We start from the raw sequence: 18,371 nt of genomic DNA, 5'->3' as shown, positions 1-18,371 counted from the left end.
CGCCCCATAGATGAGAAAGACAGCAGTCCTCGGTAAGAAAAGGGCAAATCCCCCCACTGGCCCCCACTTACCTGGGCCTCAGGGAAGCTGTATTTTAGCCCTAGGCTCTGTGTAAGGATGTCTGTCTATTCTCCTTTGAATTTAATTTGTTTGGGGGAAATTAACTGTTGATCGGGCTGTGAATGTGATTTTTTTTTTTTTTTTTTTTTTGGTTCCAAAGCTATTTCTCACTGTCACTTCATTTTTACGATGAAAGGAAGGAGTGTTCTAGCGTGCTTAGTAGGCATCTCAGAAGGCGGTCTCTAGGGCCCTGCTTTCCAAACCCTCGGCTTCCCCGGGGGTAAGTCACTTTCCTTAGGGAAGAAAGTCCCTGCTTCCTGGTGGGGCCCCAAGGTCGAGGCCGAGGGCACGGGGTGGGGTGGGGGGGCGGGGGAGGGACGGGGTTTGAGCAGGGCCGGCCGGCGGGGCAGGTTTGTCCTCACCCCGGACAGGACAGGCCGGTGTTGACACAACAGAGCCACCTCTGGGCCCCGCGGGCGCCCGGCGAGGAGCGGCCGCCGGGAGGGGCCCGTCGCCGCGGGGAGGCTGCCGGCGGAATCCCCGGCCGGGCTGGTCCCATCCGGCCCGCCACTCGCGAGCCGCGACCGCCGCGGCCCTGCTGCTGCGGCCCGGGCTCCCCGCTGGAGGTCGGGCGAAGGCAGCCGCCGGAGAACCGCAGCCCCGAGGCACCCCCGAGACCTCCGGCCAGGACCTGCTCCGACAAGGCTAGGGTAGGAAGGAAGGGTCTTTCCTTGGTGCTCTTTTTTTGGTGCAGGAAGCTAACGTCTTCTGTCTCTTTTCTGTGAAAACCTGGCCTCATTCACCAGAAAGGGCAGAAGGAAAAGTTCATTCATCTCGTGTCACAAGGCAAACGTGGAAGACTGGACTCCGCATTCAGCGCGGAGGGGGGACGTCTAGCCTCTAGTCAATAAACCGGGAAATATTTTTTGAGCATCTTCTTTGTGATTGAACTAGACTGGTGAGAGTGAAAAACAAACGTAATTCTAACCGCGTGGATTTTTCTGGCTAGTGGCCAAAAGAGACACTAAGCAAAGTAATTGCAGATGGTTTGTGTTCTGGGAGCTTACAGGAGGGGGCTTAGTTCACCGGGGGTGCTGATGGGATCTGGACAGGCTTATGGGGAAAGAGGACCCTCAGACTGAGGCCCGGGAGGAGGTGTGAGGCGTGGGGCTGTGGGGTAGGGAGGTTGAGGTCCCAGATCTAGGGGACCTCAGTGTCCATAGGGGGCTTGTGGAGAAATTCCGTGTGTTAGGAGAGATGAAGTCGAGACGAGGGCAGAGGGCAGATGATGCCTGCAGCCCTTGGTTGGCTGCGTCTAGGGCTTTAGATTTTATCCTGTGGGAAAATGGGACAATGGAAGGATAAGACAGGAGGGATAAACCCAGTGTCTGGCAAATAGCAGCTCCTCTATCCCTTACAGAATGACAGGAGGAAAAGGGGGCCCCTCTGGAGGGTGTGATAGTTCTTCCAGAAGGTTGGACTTTGGGGAAAACAACTTGGTTTGGCAGCAGTAGGGCAGTCCAGAGGGTCTTTGATGAGAATGGATTCTAGGTGAATAGTCTTTTTCCTTATAGAGAACGTACAGATTTATTTAATTCCTGCCTACTGCGCAGGGTTCTGTTGTATCAGTTTAATCTGTTGATGGATATCTACGTTAGATCCATTTTCTATAATTATTATATACAATGTTATTGGAAACATGCTTGTGCATCCATTTCCCCACACGTCTCCATTTAGCTGGGTGATGAGCAGTGGAAATCTTGGGTCATGGAGAGTAATACAGTATTTGATAAATATTGACAAATTGCTCTATGAGAAAGCTGTACAAATTTACACTTCACTAAGAGTATGACAGTGTGTTTGCTTCCTTGTACCCTCCACAAACTTGAGGGGTTTTTTTGTTTTGTTTAAACTTGAGTTCTTCATCATATTTTTTCATCTTTTGCCAATCTGATAGGTGGTGAAAAGTACTACCTTGTTTTTGTTTATATTTTTAAAATCAGGAGTGATTCCTGTTGCTTTTCTTCCCCCTGTTGGATTTTAATTTAACTCAACCAAAACCAATTTTTGTCCTAAGGTTTTCACACATTCATTAACTCACATATCTTTGTCTCCTACAGACTAAGGCTGGGTCAAGATGGCGTCTGTATTCCGAAGTGAGGAGATGTGTTTGTCACAACTGTTTCTCCAGGTGGAGGCTGCATATTGCTGTGTAGCTGAGCTTGGAGAGCTTGGATTGGTTCAGTTCAAAGATGTAAGTACCGCATTCTTTGGAGACCGGAGGAAGGTGGAGTTTCACACCACTTCGTGATAGTGAACAAAGTTCAGGGAGGAGAGCCCTGGGCTGGAATAGGTGGAATTCCGTGATTCTAGTTCTTCTGGCTAGGATTTGCGATAACGTTGGGCAAGTGACTCACAAACATGTTCTTCCTTCCTCCAGTTGTGTCTCCTCTATGGGGATGTTTTAAAGCTCTGATGCAGTCACTAAGATGGCATTGTATTTTATTTCCTGTGTGGCATCTTCAAAGCATTTGATATATCCAACGGGCAAACCTTGTTCTAATTCTTCCTGATTACACTGTCTGAGGAAAAAGTATCCTGGAGTCAGTCCACAGTCTCTGTAGAGTGACATTCTTGGGCTAGACCGTATTTTTTTTTTCTTCCAGCTTTAATGTGATGTAATTGACATATAGTATTGTTTAAATTTAAGGTGTATGGCATAATAATTTGATTTACATACATCATGAAATGATTATCACAATAAATTTAGTGAACATCCATTTTCTCTGACAGATACGAGAATAAATAGAAAAAATTTTTTCTTTGTGATGAGAACGCAGGATTTACTAACACTTTCATATGCAATGTACAGCAGTGTTCATTACATTTATAATGTACATTGCATCTCTAGTACTTATCTTATAGTTGGCAGTTTGTGCCTTTTGACTGCCTTCATCCAATTCCCCCCTTCCCTTACCCCCTATAAATAACCACAAATCTGATCTCTTTTTTCTATGAGTTTGTTTTTGAGGTACAATTGACCTACAACACTATGTTAGTTCCTGGTACATGACACAGTGATTCAGTATTTCTGTACATTTCAAAATGATCACTGTGATAGGCTGGTTACCAGCTGTCACCATTGGACTGTCTTGAGTATGATGTTGGGGCATCGTTTCCCAGAGGCGGCTATAGAGCCTCACCAAAATCTTTTGAATCCAGTTTAGAAAACTGGATTCTTTACTTTCTCACCAGGGTCAGCGTCAAAACTAAGCCCTGCAGAGAAGGGTTATGTCTTGTTCCTTGCGACCCCAGCTCCAAGCTCACGACCTGACATGGAGCAGTTCCTCAATAACATTTATTGGGCTGAACTGAGGGTCACCAGCACAAGGATGCTGAATTTTTGTTGATGACCAGAATACACTGCATGGAGCTGTGCAGTTTTCAAGGTTCTGTCACATTCATGACTCCATCGAGGAATTCCAAGTGTATTTGGGTAGTAAGTGCAGATGAAATTAAGGAAACCTTAGCTGTGGGAGGACTTTTAGAAGGGTAAGAAGACCAGAGCTGGGGCATTTGGAGGACTGAGTGTAAGAACATGAAGGTGTATTTTGCCTATAACTCATCCTTCTTGTGCAAGGAAATATCTATTCTGAAGATGATTCCAGCAACATTCTCCAGCAGTAAGAAAAAATAATAAAATAAGCAAAGAGAATGCATTGGCATGCCTTGTGGTTTTTTACCTCCTCTAGTTAAATGTGAATGAGAGCCGCTTCCAAAGGAAATTTGTGAATGAAGTCAGAAGGTGTGAATCACTGGAAAGAATTCTCCGTAAGTCAATTTTCTGCTTGCTTTCTAAATGCGACCTGGCAGGGAGGTACATGGTTTGCAGGACTGATGTCCTTCACCAAACATGTCCCTTTTTGTAAGACTTTTTGAGGTGACCCTGCAAACAAGGTAGGGGAAGTTAGAGATGGGGTCCAGCTGCTGTGACAGGCCCCCAGGGCCATTTAGGCAGCTGAACTGGGAAAGGCACTTGACCTGTTTGACCCCATTTCTGAAGTCTGAGAAAACACAGTCACCTTGGGTTCTCCGATGGGTTTCATCCCTCAGGTTTTCTGGAAGATCAGATGCAAAATGAGATTGAGATTCAACTGCTGGAGAAGTCCCCGCCCACCCCTCTCCCTCGGGAAATGATCACCCTGGAGGTAGGTTCCTTCCCGGGGATCGTCCTGAAGCCCGTGTCCTGGGGACTCAGAGCCTCTCATGGACTCATTACCCAGTTGCTGAAGGCGTGGACACGGACTTGTGTGCTTGCCCACTTTTCTGTGTTATCCCCTCGGGAAAATCCTGCTGTGCAATTTTTAGAGTCACTCTTCTTGCTCCAGGAGAGAGCTCTTTTTCTCTCTCAACGCAGCCCTAGGGACGGACGCTCACCCCACATGGAGGAGCAGGTTCCTTTGTGGGCCTAAGAGGTTACAGACAGCGAAGTCTCATCCATATGGTGCCACTGAACAGACCTTACTCGGGCACAATGGGATGTCTTCTTTCTTTCATCTTCTTTTTGAAAATTATAGTCATCATGCTGTACATTACCTCTGCAGGACTTATTTATTTTATAACTGGAAGCTTGCACCTTTTGACCACCTTTACTGATTTCACCCATCCCTCAACCCCTGCCTTTGGCAACCACCAATCTGTTCTCTGTATCTTTGGATTCAGCTTTTCTTTCTTTCTTTCTTTCTTTTTTTTAATGTTCTACATTCCACATATGAGATCGTAGAGTATTTGTCTTTCTCTACCTGACTTATCTCACGTAGCATAATGCCCTGAAGTTCCATCCAAGGTTGCAAATGGCAAGATTTCCTTCTTTTTATGGCTGAATAATATTCCTTGGTATATATAGACCGCATCTTCTTTATCACCATCTTAGGGTGGACGTGTGTTATTTCCATGTCTTGCCTATTGTAAATAATTCTACAATGAACATGGGGGTGCCGATACCTTCTCAAGACTTTGTTTCCTTTGGATAAATACCTGGTGGAATTCCTGCATCCAATGGGATGTTTCCTAATTATCTGTCTGATGGGAAACAGCCGATGCATTGAGTCCACTCTGGATGGAGGCCCCTCCTCAAATGGAGGAGGTCAAGTATGAGAAGATAAGAGTTTTCTGTAGCCAAGACCATTATGGCTGGAGGGCCCCTCTTTTTCCCCTCTCTGTCCACTTGCTTTTATAAAACACTGAGTATCTGCCATGCACAGAGTACCTTAGAGAAAAATGAAACATGGCCTTGCCCTCTGGGAGCTTCAAGGGCAGGTGGTGGAGAGAGCAGGGAGGGGTGAGGTGGTGGAAGAGAATGTCAAAAGGTAGGCAGAGCCTGGAAGGGCCTGGAGAGCTTGATAAAAAATTGATTTTTTTTTATCCTTGGAGGAGGAAGGGAGGTGGGCAGGTAGGGAGGAGCTTCATGGAGTTGAACCTTATCTCTGGCTGGGTTTCCTTTTGTTTTTTTTCTTTTACGATAACTTAAAATCCTTGAAATTGGTGAAGCCATCAGTAGTATACATTCAGATTCTCTAACAGAAATAGGTGATTGGCAGCTCCCCTCAAAAACATTTTGGATCTTGTCATATTAAAATCTGGATATTTGGAGAGAAAGTTTTGAATTCATATGAATAGGATTTCCATAAAATCATCTCTGGTTTCAGTCTAATCGCTAGTCTTCTAATACCAGCCCTGCTGGTTAGGATCCCAAAAGAGCTTTATTTATGTGGATTATATTCATTGATATTTACTGCATTAGGGCTAAAATTTTTTAAAAAGTAAAACATTAAAAAAAATTTTATTTTGGGGGGAGGTAGGTAATTATTTTATTTTAAATTTTTTTTAAATAGAGGTAATGGGGATTGAACCCAGGACCTCGTGCATGCCAAGCACACACTCTACCATTGAGCTATATCCTCTGCCCCTTTTTATTTATTAATTCATTTAAAAATTCATTTAAAAATTCACTCTAATATTACATGTTAACTTTTTTTAAATGAAAAATCAGTGTCTTTTCCAAGACAAAAATTTTTGTGAGAAAGTGATGTTTGCAAATTTCTTCAATGTGTGGCATGGCTTAATGGAAGACTGGCTTCACATGTCTATTCTGCCTTGAATCTGTTGAGAATCATTGTTCTCATTGAAGTATATAAAGTTAATTCAGCCTTGCACAGATATGCAAAGGAAAAGGGAGGAGTGTCTTAATAGCCTTTTCAAATAATGGTGGGTATTTGATTTACATGGACACTTAACAAGCTTGGAGACTCTCGCTTTTGTGAAACAGGTAACAAGTGATTTTGTTTCCAAGTTGACGTTGGTTCTATGTTTTAGATAGTACCTTAAAAAATCGATTCATACCAGTGAGTTTGTTAGTGGCTGACTGACTCTGAAACTGGACACTCATACATTTGTAGCCATAACCAGTTAGATAAGGGGCAGTCAGGTGTGTGCCAGCAGTCTTTGCTCAGCAGTTTCCTTCTAGATATTATTTACTATAAAGATGCAGTCAAAAACAACATGTACTTATGAGAGTACTTACTGTCTGTCTGACCGTTGATCACGGGGACTGATTGATTGATTCAGCCGACCTGCCAGTTGAGCGTTTCTCCTGGATTCCATCTTCTGGCAACAGTACGCAAGTGGCTCGGGCCCTTGCCTTGTAGAATTTCCAGGGAGGCTTTCCTAACGCTCCTACAGGAAATAATAATCCAGAAAAAAAAAAAATCTACCCACAAATCTACCATCTCAGCAAAAACTGCCTTAGTTTTTCTGTTTTCATACTTAGCAATATTTTTACATAACTTTGTATCCATAATATACATTATAGTTTTCCACTTTTTCATTTACTGTCATGTTGTAAAGCATTTCTCAGACATTGCTCTCTTCTCTAAAATACTTCTTATGGCAGCATCATTTTTAATGGACTCATTAAAGGATAGAGCAGTTGGTTAAGAAATGAGGATTTCATTTTTCCCCCCAAACTTGTGCTACCTATAGTCAGTTTTCAAAATTCAGGGTAGTGATTGTTTCTGAGAGGGGAAGGGAGAGAGATGGGATGCAGTTGAAGCTGGGTGATGAGTGTGTGGATCATTATGCAGTTCTCTCTACTAAAAATGCTTGCAAAATGTTGAATATTCAATCTTGTCTGATATTAATGTGCTTTTTTGGGGGAAGATGGGATCTAACATTTGCATGAATATCTTTGTATTTTTTTTGTTTGTTTAATCTCTTTCGTAAGGGTGTCTCAGATGGACTTTTTTAAAAAAAACTAGCATGATAATGTATCTTTTAATAGGTAACCTTAATCCATTTTCATTTATTATGATTACTGGTTTAATGGCTCTGTGTTATACCACTCCTTTGCTTTTTTTCCCCCTTTCCTGCTTTTCTGTGATACCTTCCAATCCTTTCTCCTCTTCTCTAGGTTTATAAACTATAGATGATAGTTATGGTTAATATCTCAGGATCCATGGTTAGTAAATTTTTCCCATGAAGTCTACTGCTGGTTCCATGGTCATTTCTTTGTGGATTACATGTCTTTTTTTCCCCTGATAGCCTTTAAGATTTTGTCTTTGTTCTATAGTTTCACTGCAATGTGTTTAAGTATGGATTTATTTTTAATTGTTTTTATTAAAGAATTGATATAGTTGATTTGATATAGGATTTTTAGTAAATACATGTAAGGTACAAGAATAATAACATAGCGAATACCAAGTGTCACCACCCTGTATAAGATGAAAGGTGACCACAAGTGATGCTCTTAAAGCCCTCTGTGTACCCCTCCCCACCCCTTCCCTTCCCTTCCTCCCCACCCCCATCTTGGAGAAAATCACTGTCCTAAACTTCATATTTTTCTTTTCCTTGGTTCTTCATAATTTTATCACATATTTAGTCTTCTAAATAGCATATGGTGTAGCTTCTTTGCACATTTCAAAGCTTTATGTAAATGAGGCATACTGTTTATTCTTTTGCAAATTGCTGTTTTCTTACATTATTTTATTTTTTAAGATGCCATATTGTTTCATGTTTCTGAAATTAATTCATTTTCACCGCTGGGTAGTGTTTCTTTCACTGAATGTACCACGCTTTATCCATTCTATTGTTGATGGTTATTTGGTTAAATGAGAAATGAGCTTTCATATTTTTAAGTTATTTGCTAAATCTCAGTAGTGCATTCACAAGTTGTGTCCAGTAGACAGTTGATCTTCACTTACTGGATTTTGAATTTCAGTACCTATGTTTGACATTTTTAAAATTTCTAGATACTTCTTTTAAAATATTTTCTGTTCTTTCACTTTAGGACATGTTTGATTAGTAATTTCTTGTTTTTCATTTTAGTGGAAGTAATGCCTTCATTTATCTCTTTGGACATTCAAAAAAACCCCTTTAACCCTTTTTCAGACTAATCTATAAAAATAATTTCAACCATTGATTTTGTGTTCTGATTATTGATTTTGTTGGTAATTTTTCCTGTCACTAGATTTATTCCTGAATCATTACAGTGTTGGGGCAGAAGGAATTCTCAACATGTAAATTCACTCCAGCATCCCCATTCAGTGTTTAAAATGGGGAGGAGACCTGTGATTTGGCAAAATGCCTTGACTTCCTGATGACACTCACTTCCATTCTCTCAGAGTGTGTTCCGGTCCTCCCCATTTGGTGATGGAACTCCTGAGATTGTGTGACTGTGGCTCTAACTACAATCTACAATCGTGTTGAGTTTGACGGAAGAGACCTCTGGACTTGAGGCCACCTTCTCATGCACTGACTACCTCTTGGGGAGTTAGTTATCTGTTGTGGTTAATGCACAGTAAATGTCCTAGCAATTTCTGCCTGGCTTAATTTCTTTTTCCCTCCTGCACAGACCACTCTAGAAAAACTGGAAGGAGAATTACAGGAAGCCAATCAGAACTATCAGGCTTTGAAGAAAAGCTTCCTAGAACTGACTGAACTCAAATATCTCCTGAAGAAAACCCAGGACTTCTTTGAGGTCATAACTTGGGAACTGTTCATTCAAGGGCCCTTTCCCCCAAATCCTCAAATTTCTGTTTGGAAAACTGACTAGTTTAGAATCTGAATACATTGCACTGTTTCTGTCCCATGGTCACGCCATGGGTGAGGGAAGGTAATGGGGTAGAATGTGGCACTGGGTGAATTGAGTGCAAAAATATTGAGCTGCTTACTAAATAGTGTGCACCCAAAATGGCCCAGACAGGTGTGGAAGTCAGAACAGAGCACAACGGTTAGTTTGAGCAGATCTGTGATTTTGGTAGGAAGAAAATGGGGAGGCTTTTTGTTCTGACAAGGAGCATTCTACCTTTTGGATTCTATGTACTTGTGGAGAATTAAAGCATCCTTAAAAACAGACAAAACCATGAGGTATGGGTGCTTTTAAGTTAGTCTCAAATCACTTAAAAGAAAATAGTGATTCTTTGACTTTCAGACGGAAACCAATCTAGCTGATGATTTCTTTATGGAAGACACTTCCGGTCTCCTGGAGTTAAGACCTACGCCTGCATACATGAGTGGAAAGCTGGGGTTAGTGACACTCCGTGCTCTGAAAGTTACATGTAGATGGGTCCCTGGTCCATATATAGCCCGATGCCTGGCGTGTGGCAGAGTTCTCTGAGTGAATGAATGAATGAATGAACAAATAGCGGCTGGCATTAAGACTATTTCACACGACTATAAGCCCTCCATCCAGTAATAAACCCAGGTCTAACCTAACGAGGTCAGTGGAGTTACAGGTAGTGTTACCTTGTTATTGGTGATACTGACATTCTGGAGCCTGAAGAGTGCAGTGTCTGTATCATATCCACACGGGAAGGATGTAATAATAATTATTTAGATGGGATTTCTCAGCTGTTCCCTGGCTTTGGAACAAGGCTATGGGATACACGCCTTTTTTTTTCCCCTTGCCTCTGAAATACTGTTTTAATAATGAAGCAGATTTGGAGTGTGAAGTTTGAAGTGTAATTAGAAATGAGATAGTTATGCGACCATGTCTTCCGTAAGCAGCAGCAATGTGATGTGGTGACACCCACTCGAATGTGTGGTGATTCAGAATGGTGCGATTTCACTTAGTGTCCAAGCAAAACTGATGAAAGTAATGGGTTTTGGAATACTAGTTTTTTATTCTGTAGATACTTGGGGGCCTGCTATTTGAGGCACTAGACATTGAATTTGAAACGGAAAGGAAAATACGTGTTGGAAATATTTGATCAGAGGGTAATACAAGATCCATGGACATTTAAAGTAATAGGCCAATGAAAGTAACCATTTTAAAGTTAATATGAAAATTTTGGGTCAGAAACTGTCTAGATACCTAGATGATTGTAAAAGTAAAGATGGAGAGAAACCAGTATATATCCTTCATGCTTACTACCTTATTTGTACAAATGCAGACAGACCATTGGTGGGCAGATTGAACATTTGCTTCCTTTAGCTACAACGCTATAATGAATGGTCTATCATATTTTTAATTGCAAATAAGTGAATGTATAGTATTGAGATAATTAAGCAAACCTCCACATGTCAAAGGGAACTTGGGGTAAGCTGGGGCTGGGACGCAGAGTGGCCTTGTGACCCCTGCCAGGTGGGCTGTGTTATTGCTTCTGCTCAAAGGGCGGTGGGCTTCCCCCTCGGGCTGCCCATCTTCACAGCCCACAGGGCCTGCAGCCGGCACCCCACTCCCTGCGCCTCAGTGGCGTCTCCTCTTGTGACTGCCCAGGTTCACGGCTGGTGTGATCAACAGGGAGAGGATGGCTTCCTTTGAGAGGCTGCTGTGGCGAGTTTGCCGGGGAAACATCTACCTGAAGTTCACTGAGATGGACACGATTCTGGAAGATCCGGTCACAGTGGGTATCAGGCTGCAGAAAACGTTCTCTTCAACTTCCTGGAGCCCTCACCAGAGGGTTCTGTTATCTCAAACACTGTGTCTTTAGCTCTATGAAGCGAGTGTCTATTTCCTTTTATTCTCCTTTCCTTTCTCCCAATCCCTCCTTTAAAAAAAAAAAAAAAAACTTATGAAATGTCAATTCAAGGACTAATCCTTTTTTAAAAATATTTTTTCCTTTTTTGAAGAGGGAGGTATTAGGTTTTCTTCATTTATTTATTTTATTTTTTAGAGGAGGTACTGGGGACTGAGCCCAGGACCTCGTGCTCTACCGCTTGAGCTGTACCCTCCCCTCCAAGGACTGATTCTTGTTACCACCTCAGAAGTGTTCATTCCTCCAAATAACGTGGCTAATCCAGTTCCTAGAAGCTTAGCTGTGCTGGTGCCTCCCAGGGTGGCAGCTGTGTCTAATTCATGGAGCACTGAGAACTGATTCAGGCCAGTGTGCCCCACACGTGCTCCACTGTGCATGTGTGCATGTAAGTGTGCAGTGTGCATGTAAGAGCCTGCTAGACGCAGATTCTGACTCAGTGGGTCTGCGTGGTGGGGCCCTGGAGTCCACATTCCTAACAGGCTGGCAGCGGCTGGTGGTCCACAGACCACACGCTTCGAGCAAAGATTTCGAGGGGCCTCTTCACTGAGTTACACACAGTTATTGCTACTAATTCCATAGGGTTTGCGTCCTCCACCCTTCTGGTTACTATTTAAATCCACTTACTTTTTAATTCCAAGAAGCTGGGTTTATTTCTCAAAGAGGCATAATCTTTTGAGAAGAGAGGCTAAAAAGTTGTTTTATTTCATGGAAAACAACTGCATAGTTAAAGCAAATAAAATATAAAACAAGAAAAAAGCTTATTTAACCCCCCCCCCCAAATTCACCATTCTAATGTCTTTGTTTTTATTTTTTTTCTTGTACTATTTTTCTCTAGTCCATAGCCACAGGCAGGTATAATTAATTTAACATGGTTGTAGTAATAACATGGAATCATCTTTTTGCCTTCTCTTGATTTTAGGTAAGTATATTAATTTCCTTCCATATTACTATCTGTCCTTTAAAATTTGACATTGAATCATTACCTTTCATAGGCATGTTTTGACACCTAGTAGTCATGATGATAGAGAAATTATAAAGTAAGCACCTGGAAAAAGATGAGTTTAGCTGCATGACATTGAAGGTCACTGAAGATGACAGGCGATCAGAATGGATTCCTGGTTCTGGTGGATCAAGAGACAGAGAAGGGCTGGGGGTGGACTCCATGCAAGAGGGAACCTTTGGAAATCATGTAAAGCAGGCGGCTCCCCAAAGCTTAAAATGCCCTTCCCTGCTCCCACAAGCAACTGCCAAAGACAGGATTCATTCTGATTTTATTTGCAATTGATGCCTGATATTTCCATTGAGTTGATGTGACATTAACTGTCTATTTTTAGACGCTTTAATATTTCCAATTTTCCTGAAGAATATAGGCACTATGATAAGCATGGTCAAGCATGTGGATTTTTATTCTCTTTTGAACAGCTTCTACAATGTGAATTCAAGGAAGCAGGATCGCTGGCTTCAAGGGGGTGGGCATTTTCATAACCCTTGATGGGTCCTGACAAATGGCTTTTCCGTAGGGTCACACCTGAGTCCAGTGATACCTGATACATGAATGGTGTGTGATGGGTGTGTTGGATTTGTCACTTTTCCAACAATGGGTTTCATAATTTTACCTTTACCTCCCACCCCAAAGTAACTAAGAGTAAAAGAGCGTATCTCTTTGCTGCAGTAAAAGTTGAACTTTTTTATATACGCTTGTGAGATGCTTATTTGCCCTTTCCTGTGAAACGCCAAACCTGGACTTTAAAATTGCACTTAATCAGTGTTCTCATGGGCATACAGTGAGTGTGTGTCAAACATTTAGACCCGGCTCTACCTTTGTTAAATATCAAACACCCACTCACCCCTGAAATGTGGATGTTGTGCATGAGTTCACTCTATTTTATTTGTTTTATCTTAAGCAATATCCTGGTCCCTCTCTTCTGGATGTTTTTTTGTTTATTAACACGTCTTTTAAGTATAGGACTTAGCACTGAGTACAAGGCTCAGCTGTGATCCAACTAGTGTAGCAAATGGCGAGGCTGTCGCTTTACGGCTGTATCAGCCTCCCTGAGGGTCCCGTCCAGCCTGCCTCAGTGGCCTTGCCTTCAACCGCAGCGATTTATGAACTTGAATCAACTGGAAGAAGCTGCAGGTTTCCCATTTTAAATTTAAACAAGTTTTTACATTTCTGAAAATCTATTTTTTACTGGTCTGATTTTCCAGAGAGAAGAAATTAAAAAGAATATATTCATCATATTTTATCAAGGAGAGCAGCTCAGGCAGAAGATCAGGAAGATCTGTGATGGGTAAGATCGCCAGCGGTTTGGGTCAGGATTCGGTCGGGGGGTGTGCAGCGCAAAATACTCTCGAATGGGGCTTCCTTGAGGTCCCTTAGGGTTTTTGAATAACTTCCCCTCATTTGACAAGATAGTGTTAAAAATGCAACTGATTTTTAGTAACTGTGGGAATAGGAACAGAGAGGACTTGATAAGCAGAAGCTAAAGGTAACTAAAAGACATTTTCACCATTTCAGTTTATTCCTTCTTACCCGCCTTGATTGGTTTCTACAGAGTAGACCAATGCCTGCTAAGCGGTTGCTATGTTACAGAATCGTCTTAGAAGCAGAAATTCAGTGGAGAAGGACATTAATTAATAAATTCTAGGGAGAAGAAGAGATAAATCAAGCTCATTGGAGTCTTATTTACATAACAGTTCCTGGGTTTTATGGTTTGAGCGACATTCATTCATATGATAGAACCACAGCTTTAATTCAAATAGTGCGAGCAATGTGTTGGGAACCTTATGACCCAGACAGTTTCCGACTGCTGAGGAGACGGTTATCTTAGGGGAAGGCGGCGATCTAACCCAAGTCGGCAGATGACGGCTTAGCGGAGGAGGAGGACGTGCTGGAGGCTTTTCAGCAATAACCCAAGTGTGTCCTTTGGAATGTATGAAACACAGGTTTCGAGCCACCATATACCCCTGTCCAGAGCCGGCGGCGGAGCGCAGAGAGATGCTGGCAGGTGTCAACATGAGGCTGGAAGATTTAGTCACGGTGAGTGTCAGTTTGGGCATGTGACAGCAGCTGGGGGCTGCTGTTGGGATTCACCTGCCATTTTATTTAGGGGTGGGGGAAGTAATTAGGTTTTTAAAAATTAATTAATTAACTAATTAATTTATTTCATGGAGGTCCTGGGGATTGAACCGAGGACCTCATGCATGCTAAGCACGGCACTCTACCATGAGCTATACCTTCCCCCCTGCCATTTCCTTTTAAGTCCTGTCTCCCTGAGTTCTGGCTCCGAGGCTGGCTGGAATGTTTGCTATGCCCTTCTGGCTCCTGCTGCGGGTTTCATAATTAGGCAACAGTGTTCAGTAAGCTTGCGGTGATGATTCTGCATGTCAGTGATGCTTTGCTGGGCTTAGAATTAGCCAGAGCCCTGGTCGGCCTTCAGGTACCCACCCTGGTCTGATGAAAGGAGCCTTTTGTTGCCAGACTGGCCGAGGCTGCATCTGTGATATGACTAACTAGCCAATTAAGTCAAAGAGCCAACTTGCTGATTCTTTTTCCAGTGAATTGCCCAGTTGTGTGAGCCAGCCAATGAATTCTGTCAGGACAGTGGGTCTGGTTTCAATATGAACACACTGTCAATTTACATCCTCCTGTAAAACCTGTCGTCACCTAGGATGGCCCTCAACACATGTGACTTTCTTCAGTAAGCTTTGCAAGTAACCAGTCACCAAAAGCAGCTGGGCCTATGGCAGGTCGTGGGTTCTAGGTCAGGGCTGCCCGACAGAACTTCCTGTGGTGGCGGTGATGTTGTGTAATCTGCAAGTCCAGCGTGATAGCCACTGAGCACTTGAAATACGGCTGGAGCAACGGAGGAACCGGAGTTTAATTTTTACTTTGTGTGGCTGCTGGATTGGTCAGTGCAATTCCAGACTCTCAATGAGTGTCTCTAGGAATCAGGCGCGCGCGTGTGTGTGTGTGTGTGTGTGGTTTCAGAACTCAGGCTAACAGACATCTTTATCTTCCAGAGAAAAATCTGTGTTTCATTTCTTTGATCCTCTGTGTTCCCTCTTTGTCACTTGTCAAGGAGACTGCGTTTCTCTGAAGCAATTACCCTTGAAGCCCTTTTCCCCAAATACTCTCCTAGATTTTTATCAAACTTCAGGAGGAGAATGGAAAAGAAGTTATGCTAAACTTATGCTTATGTTCCGGATGACTTGGGTAGCCACGTGTAAAGGTTACTGATAAGGGTTACTCTACTGTATCACCAGAACAGAAATGAATTCCATTAACTAAATTCTGTGTGGGCACAATTGCCTATTCAGCCTTCCATTTATTGCCTCATTTGTCATTTGTTGGCGAGATGATATATAAGGCGTTTTGACAGGTGTGTTAGTTTCCTAGGGGCTGCTGTAACAGACAACCACAAACTGGGGGGCTTAAAATGACAGAAATTTATTCCGTCACAGTCCTGAGGTGGAAAGTCCGAAATCAAGGTATCAGCAGAGCCAGGCTTCCTCTGCAGGCACTAGGAAAGCATCCTCCCCTGCCTGTTCTGCTGTGCTTTGAATGTTTGTGTCGCCCCCAGATTTGTATGTTGGAAACCTAATGCCCAAGGTGATGGTGTCAGGAGGTGGAGCCTTTTGGGGAGGTGATTAGGTCATGAGGGTAGAGTCCTCATGGATGGGACTGGTGCCCTTATAAAGGAGACCCCAGAGAGCTCCCCAGCCTCTTCCGCCAAGGGAGGATAGAATGATGATTGAGTTTGCAACCCGGAAGATGGCCTTCATCCAACCATGCTGCCACTCTGGTCTGACTCCCAGCCTTCATCCATGAGAGACAGATGTTTATTGTTTATAAGCCACCCAGTCTATGGCCAGTCTAGTCTATATGGTCTTTTATTAGAGCAGCCAGAATAGACTAAGACATCATCCTGGCCTCAGGCGGTTGGCAGCAGTCCCTGGTGTTCCCTGGGTTGTAGATGCACGTCTCCAGTTTCTGCCTCCTCCATCACTGCAGGGTGTTCTTCCCTGTGTGCCTCAGTGTCCAAATTTCTTCTAAGAACACCTGTCATACTGGAGTAGGGCAGGCCTCATTTTCACTTGATTACCTCTGGAAAGACCTTATTTCCAAATAAGATCACATTCACTGTTACCAGGAGTTAGGACTTCAACTTATCTCTTGAGGGGACACAATTCAGCATGTTACAGTAAGAGTACTGTAAGGAGTTGAGAAGAAAAGAAAGATACAACCCTTGCCTGCAGGTTTTAACCTCTAGCAGGGGAGATACACTGCTCATGAGCATTAACAGCCAGGTGAGAGCTGTGGGCCAGGGGAGGGAGCCAAGAGCAGAGGAAGCCCTGGTGCCTGAGGAGCCTCCAGGGTCGCCATGCCGTCGGCCATCTCCATGAGTGTTCCTTGTTTGGCTGTGCGCTGTTCTGCCCAGGTCATCACGCAAACGGAGTCTCACCGTCAGCGCCTCCTGCAAGAAGCAGCCGCCAGCTGGCACTCCTGGGTCATCAAAGTGCAGAAGGTGAAGGCCGTCTACCACATCCTGAACATGTGCAACATCGATGTCACCCAGCAGTGTGTCATCGCCGAGATCTGGTTCCCTGTGGCAGATGCCCTGCGCATCAAGAAGGCGCTGGAGCAAGGCATGGTGAGTGGCTGGTGGGGCAGGGGGTGGACAGGTAGTCACGTCCAGCCTCAGCAGCCCCTCTGCCAGGTGCTCGGAGGCCCTCAGCCTCCTGTGAACATCACCTGGTAGGACTGTCTCCTTTAAGGACCTCCAGTCCTTACCCAGCGCTTGGGCACATGTCCAAAGCTCCTCCTCATTTGACAAATAGGCAACATTTCTTTGATCTTAGCGAGTGTGCACTGAGCACTGATGTGCCGTCACCTTGCTAGTTGTGTCTGGGGGTATCAGCCTTTACCGTGTGGAGGTCAAGGTCTCAGTCTGGCTGGAAAGACAGATAAGCAGGCACCCGCAGTAACGGCCAGAGCACAGGGAGGAGACCACAGGCATGTCCCTCACGGCGCTCCTGAGTCATCTCTCTGGATGCTCACTGATCTACGGCTGTGCTGGTGGAACAAGGCCCTGCTCCGGTAGACTTCCTGGAAAGGGAGACACAGCAAGCTTGTCCATAACTAACGTGGTTTCAGGCAGTGAGTGATGTGTGGTGGACAGGAAGTGAAGCGGGGGGATGGTGAAGGAGGGGGTGTGAAGTGGGGGCCCTGTCCAATCACCTATTCACCCCGTTGGTGAAGAAGGGAAACTTCACCCTAAATAGTACAAGATGGACAAGCACGTGACACCTGACACTGGACAGGTGGGCGTGGCCGCGGTCTATTAGTCACACATACTCACAGCCCAGGGGAGGACAGCACACGTCACACAGGGCCACATGGAGGTTCCACTTGGGACCTGCTCTTGCAAGCAGAATGAACCAGCAGGGGCTATGGGAGGCAGGCTTTATAGTGACGAGAGGGTAGAGGACCCCTGGCTTCCATGGGAGGATGTGATTATCTTGTTTGAGTGATTTTCTGGGGTGGCAGGGAGGTGAAACTCATTAGAATGAAGGCTGGGCAGTGTGCCGTTGATCTGGCTGAAGGGAGAACTAGCTGGGTGGGGAGCCTTTCCTGCTGGGTGGGTGGCGTATCTGGTGAGAGCAGAGGAGCTCATGGCTTGACCTGTGGGGCCCTGAAGGTTTGGGTCTTTACAGTATGGTTATAGGGCTGCTGGGGAGAAGGCCCCTCTGGGGAGGCGGCACTGGAGCAGACTTTCCTAAAGGTCACGGGAGGATTGGGGCGGGGTGAGAGGAAGAGCTGTCAGGCTGAAAGTTCTGGAGGTAGAGGCCTTGAGGTGGGGTTGGACTAGGAGGCAGGCTCTGTCTTTATCCCCTTTGTACAGATGAGGAAACTGAGACCCAGAAAGTAACAGCAACTTGACCACAGTTCTGTAGCCAGGGGGCAAGATTCAAACGTCCCCACATCATGGGCTGGTCACTGCCCGGATGGAGAACTTACAGAGAGTGTTTCACCCAGACTGGGAAGGGCCGGACGCTTCCTGGAGGAGTGCATGAGCTGAACGTGGATGGGCGGTCAGTGAGCAGTTGGAGAGGGGTGGGGGGAGCACACGGTGGAGGCCCACCTGAGGCCAGCGGCTGGAGGGAGGGGGCGGCAAGTTTAGACTGGGAAGGAGGTCCGGGAGAGGCTGCAGGCCTGTCCTGACGGACAGATGGACTATATAGTGGTATGTCTCCCCATGCTGGACTGACACGATC

At 44.5% G+C, this 18,371-nt stretch overlaps 1 protein-coding gene across 8 annotated transcripts in view; it reads left to right on the top strand.

Annotated features, from left to right (window-relative positions):
- Positions 1–18,371, top strand: part of ATP6V0A4 (ATPase H+ transporting V0 subunit a4) — a 70,164-nt gene that overhangs the window by 25,369 nt on the left and 26,424 nt on the right. For 7 of the 8 annotated variants that reach the window (XM_014559894.2, XM_032483441.1, XM_032483442.1 and 4 more), the window contains 9 exons: positions 2,181–2,314; positions 3,813–3,891; positions 4,174–4,268; positions 8,969–9,094; positions 9,548–9,642; positions 10,835–10,961; positions 13,302–13,384; positions 14,040–14,133; positions 16,535–16,747. In XM_014559894.2, coding sequence (XP_014415380.1) covers positions 2,198–2,314; positions 3,813–3,891; positions 4,174–4,268; positions 8,969–9,094; positions 9,548–9,642; positions 10,835–10,961; positions 13,302–13,384; positions 14,040–14,133; positions 16,535–16,747 — 1,029 coding nt within the window. In that variant the 5' untranslated portion in view covers positions 2,181–2,197. Of the gene's footprint in view, positions 1–595; positions 771–2,180; positions 2,315–3,812; positions 3,892–4,173; positions 4,269–8,968; positions 9,095–9,547; positions 9,643–10,834; positions 10,962–13,301; positions 13,385–14,039; positions 14,134–16,534; positions 16,748–18,371 lie in introns of those variants that run through there. The other variant, XM_006185338.3, reaches the window with a different exon arrangement.

This window comes from Camelus ferus, chromosome 7, assembly GCF_009834535.1.
Source record: "Camelus ferus isolate YT-003-E chromosome 7, BCGSAC_Cfer_1.0, whole genome shotgun sequence".
Lineage (NCBI taxonomy): Eukaryota > Metazoa > Chordata > Mammalia > Artiodactyla > Camelidae > Camelus > Camelus ferus.
Note: the sequence above shows the minus strand (reverse complement) of the source record. Positions and strands in the feature narration are given on the sequence as shown.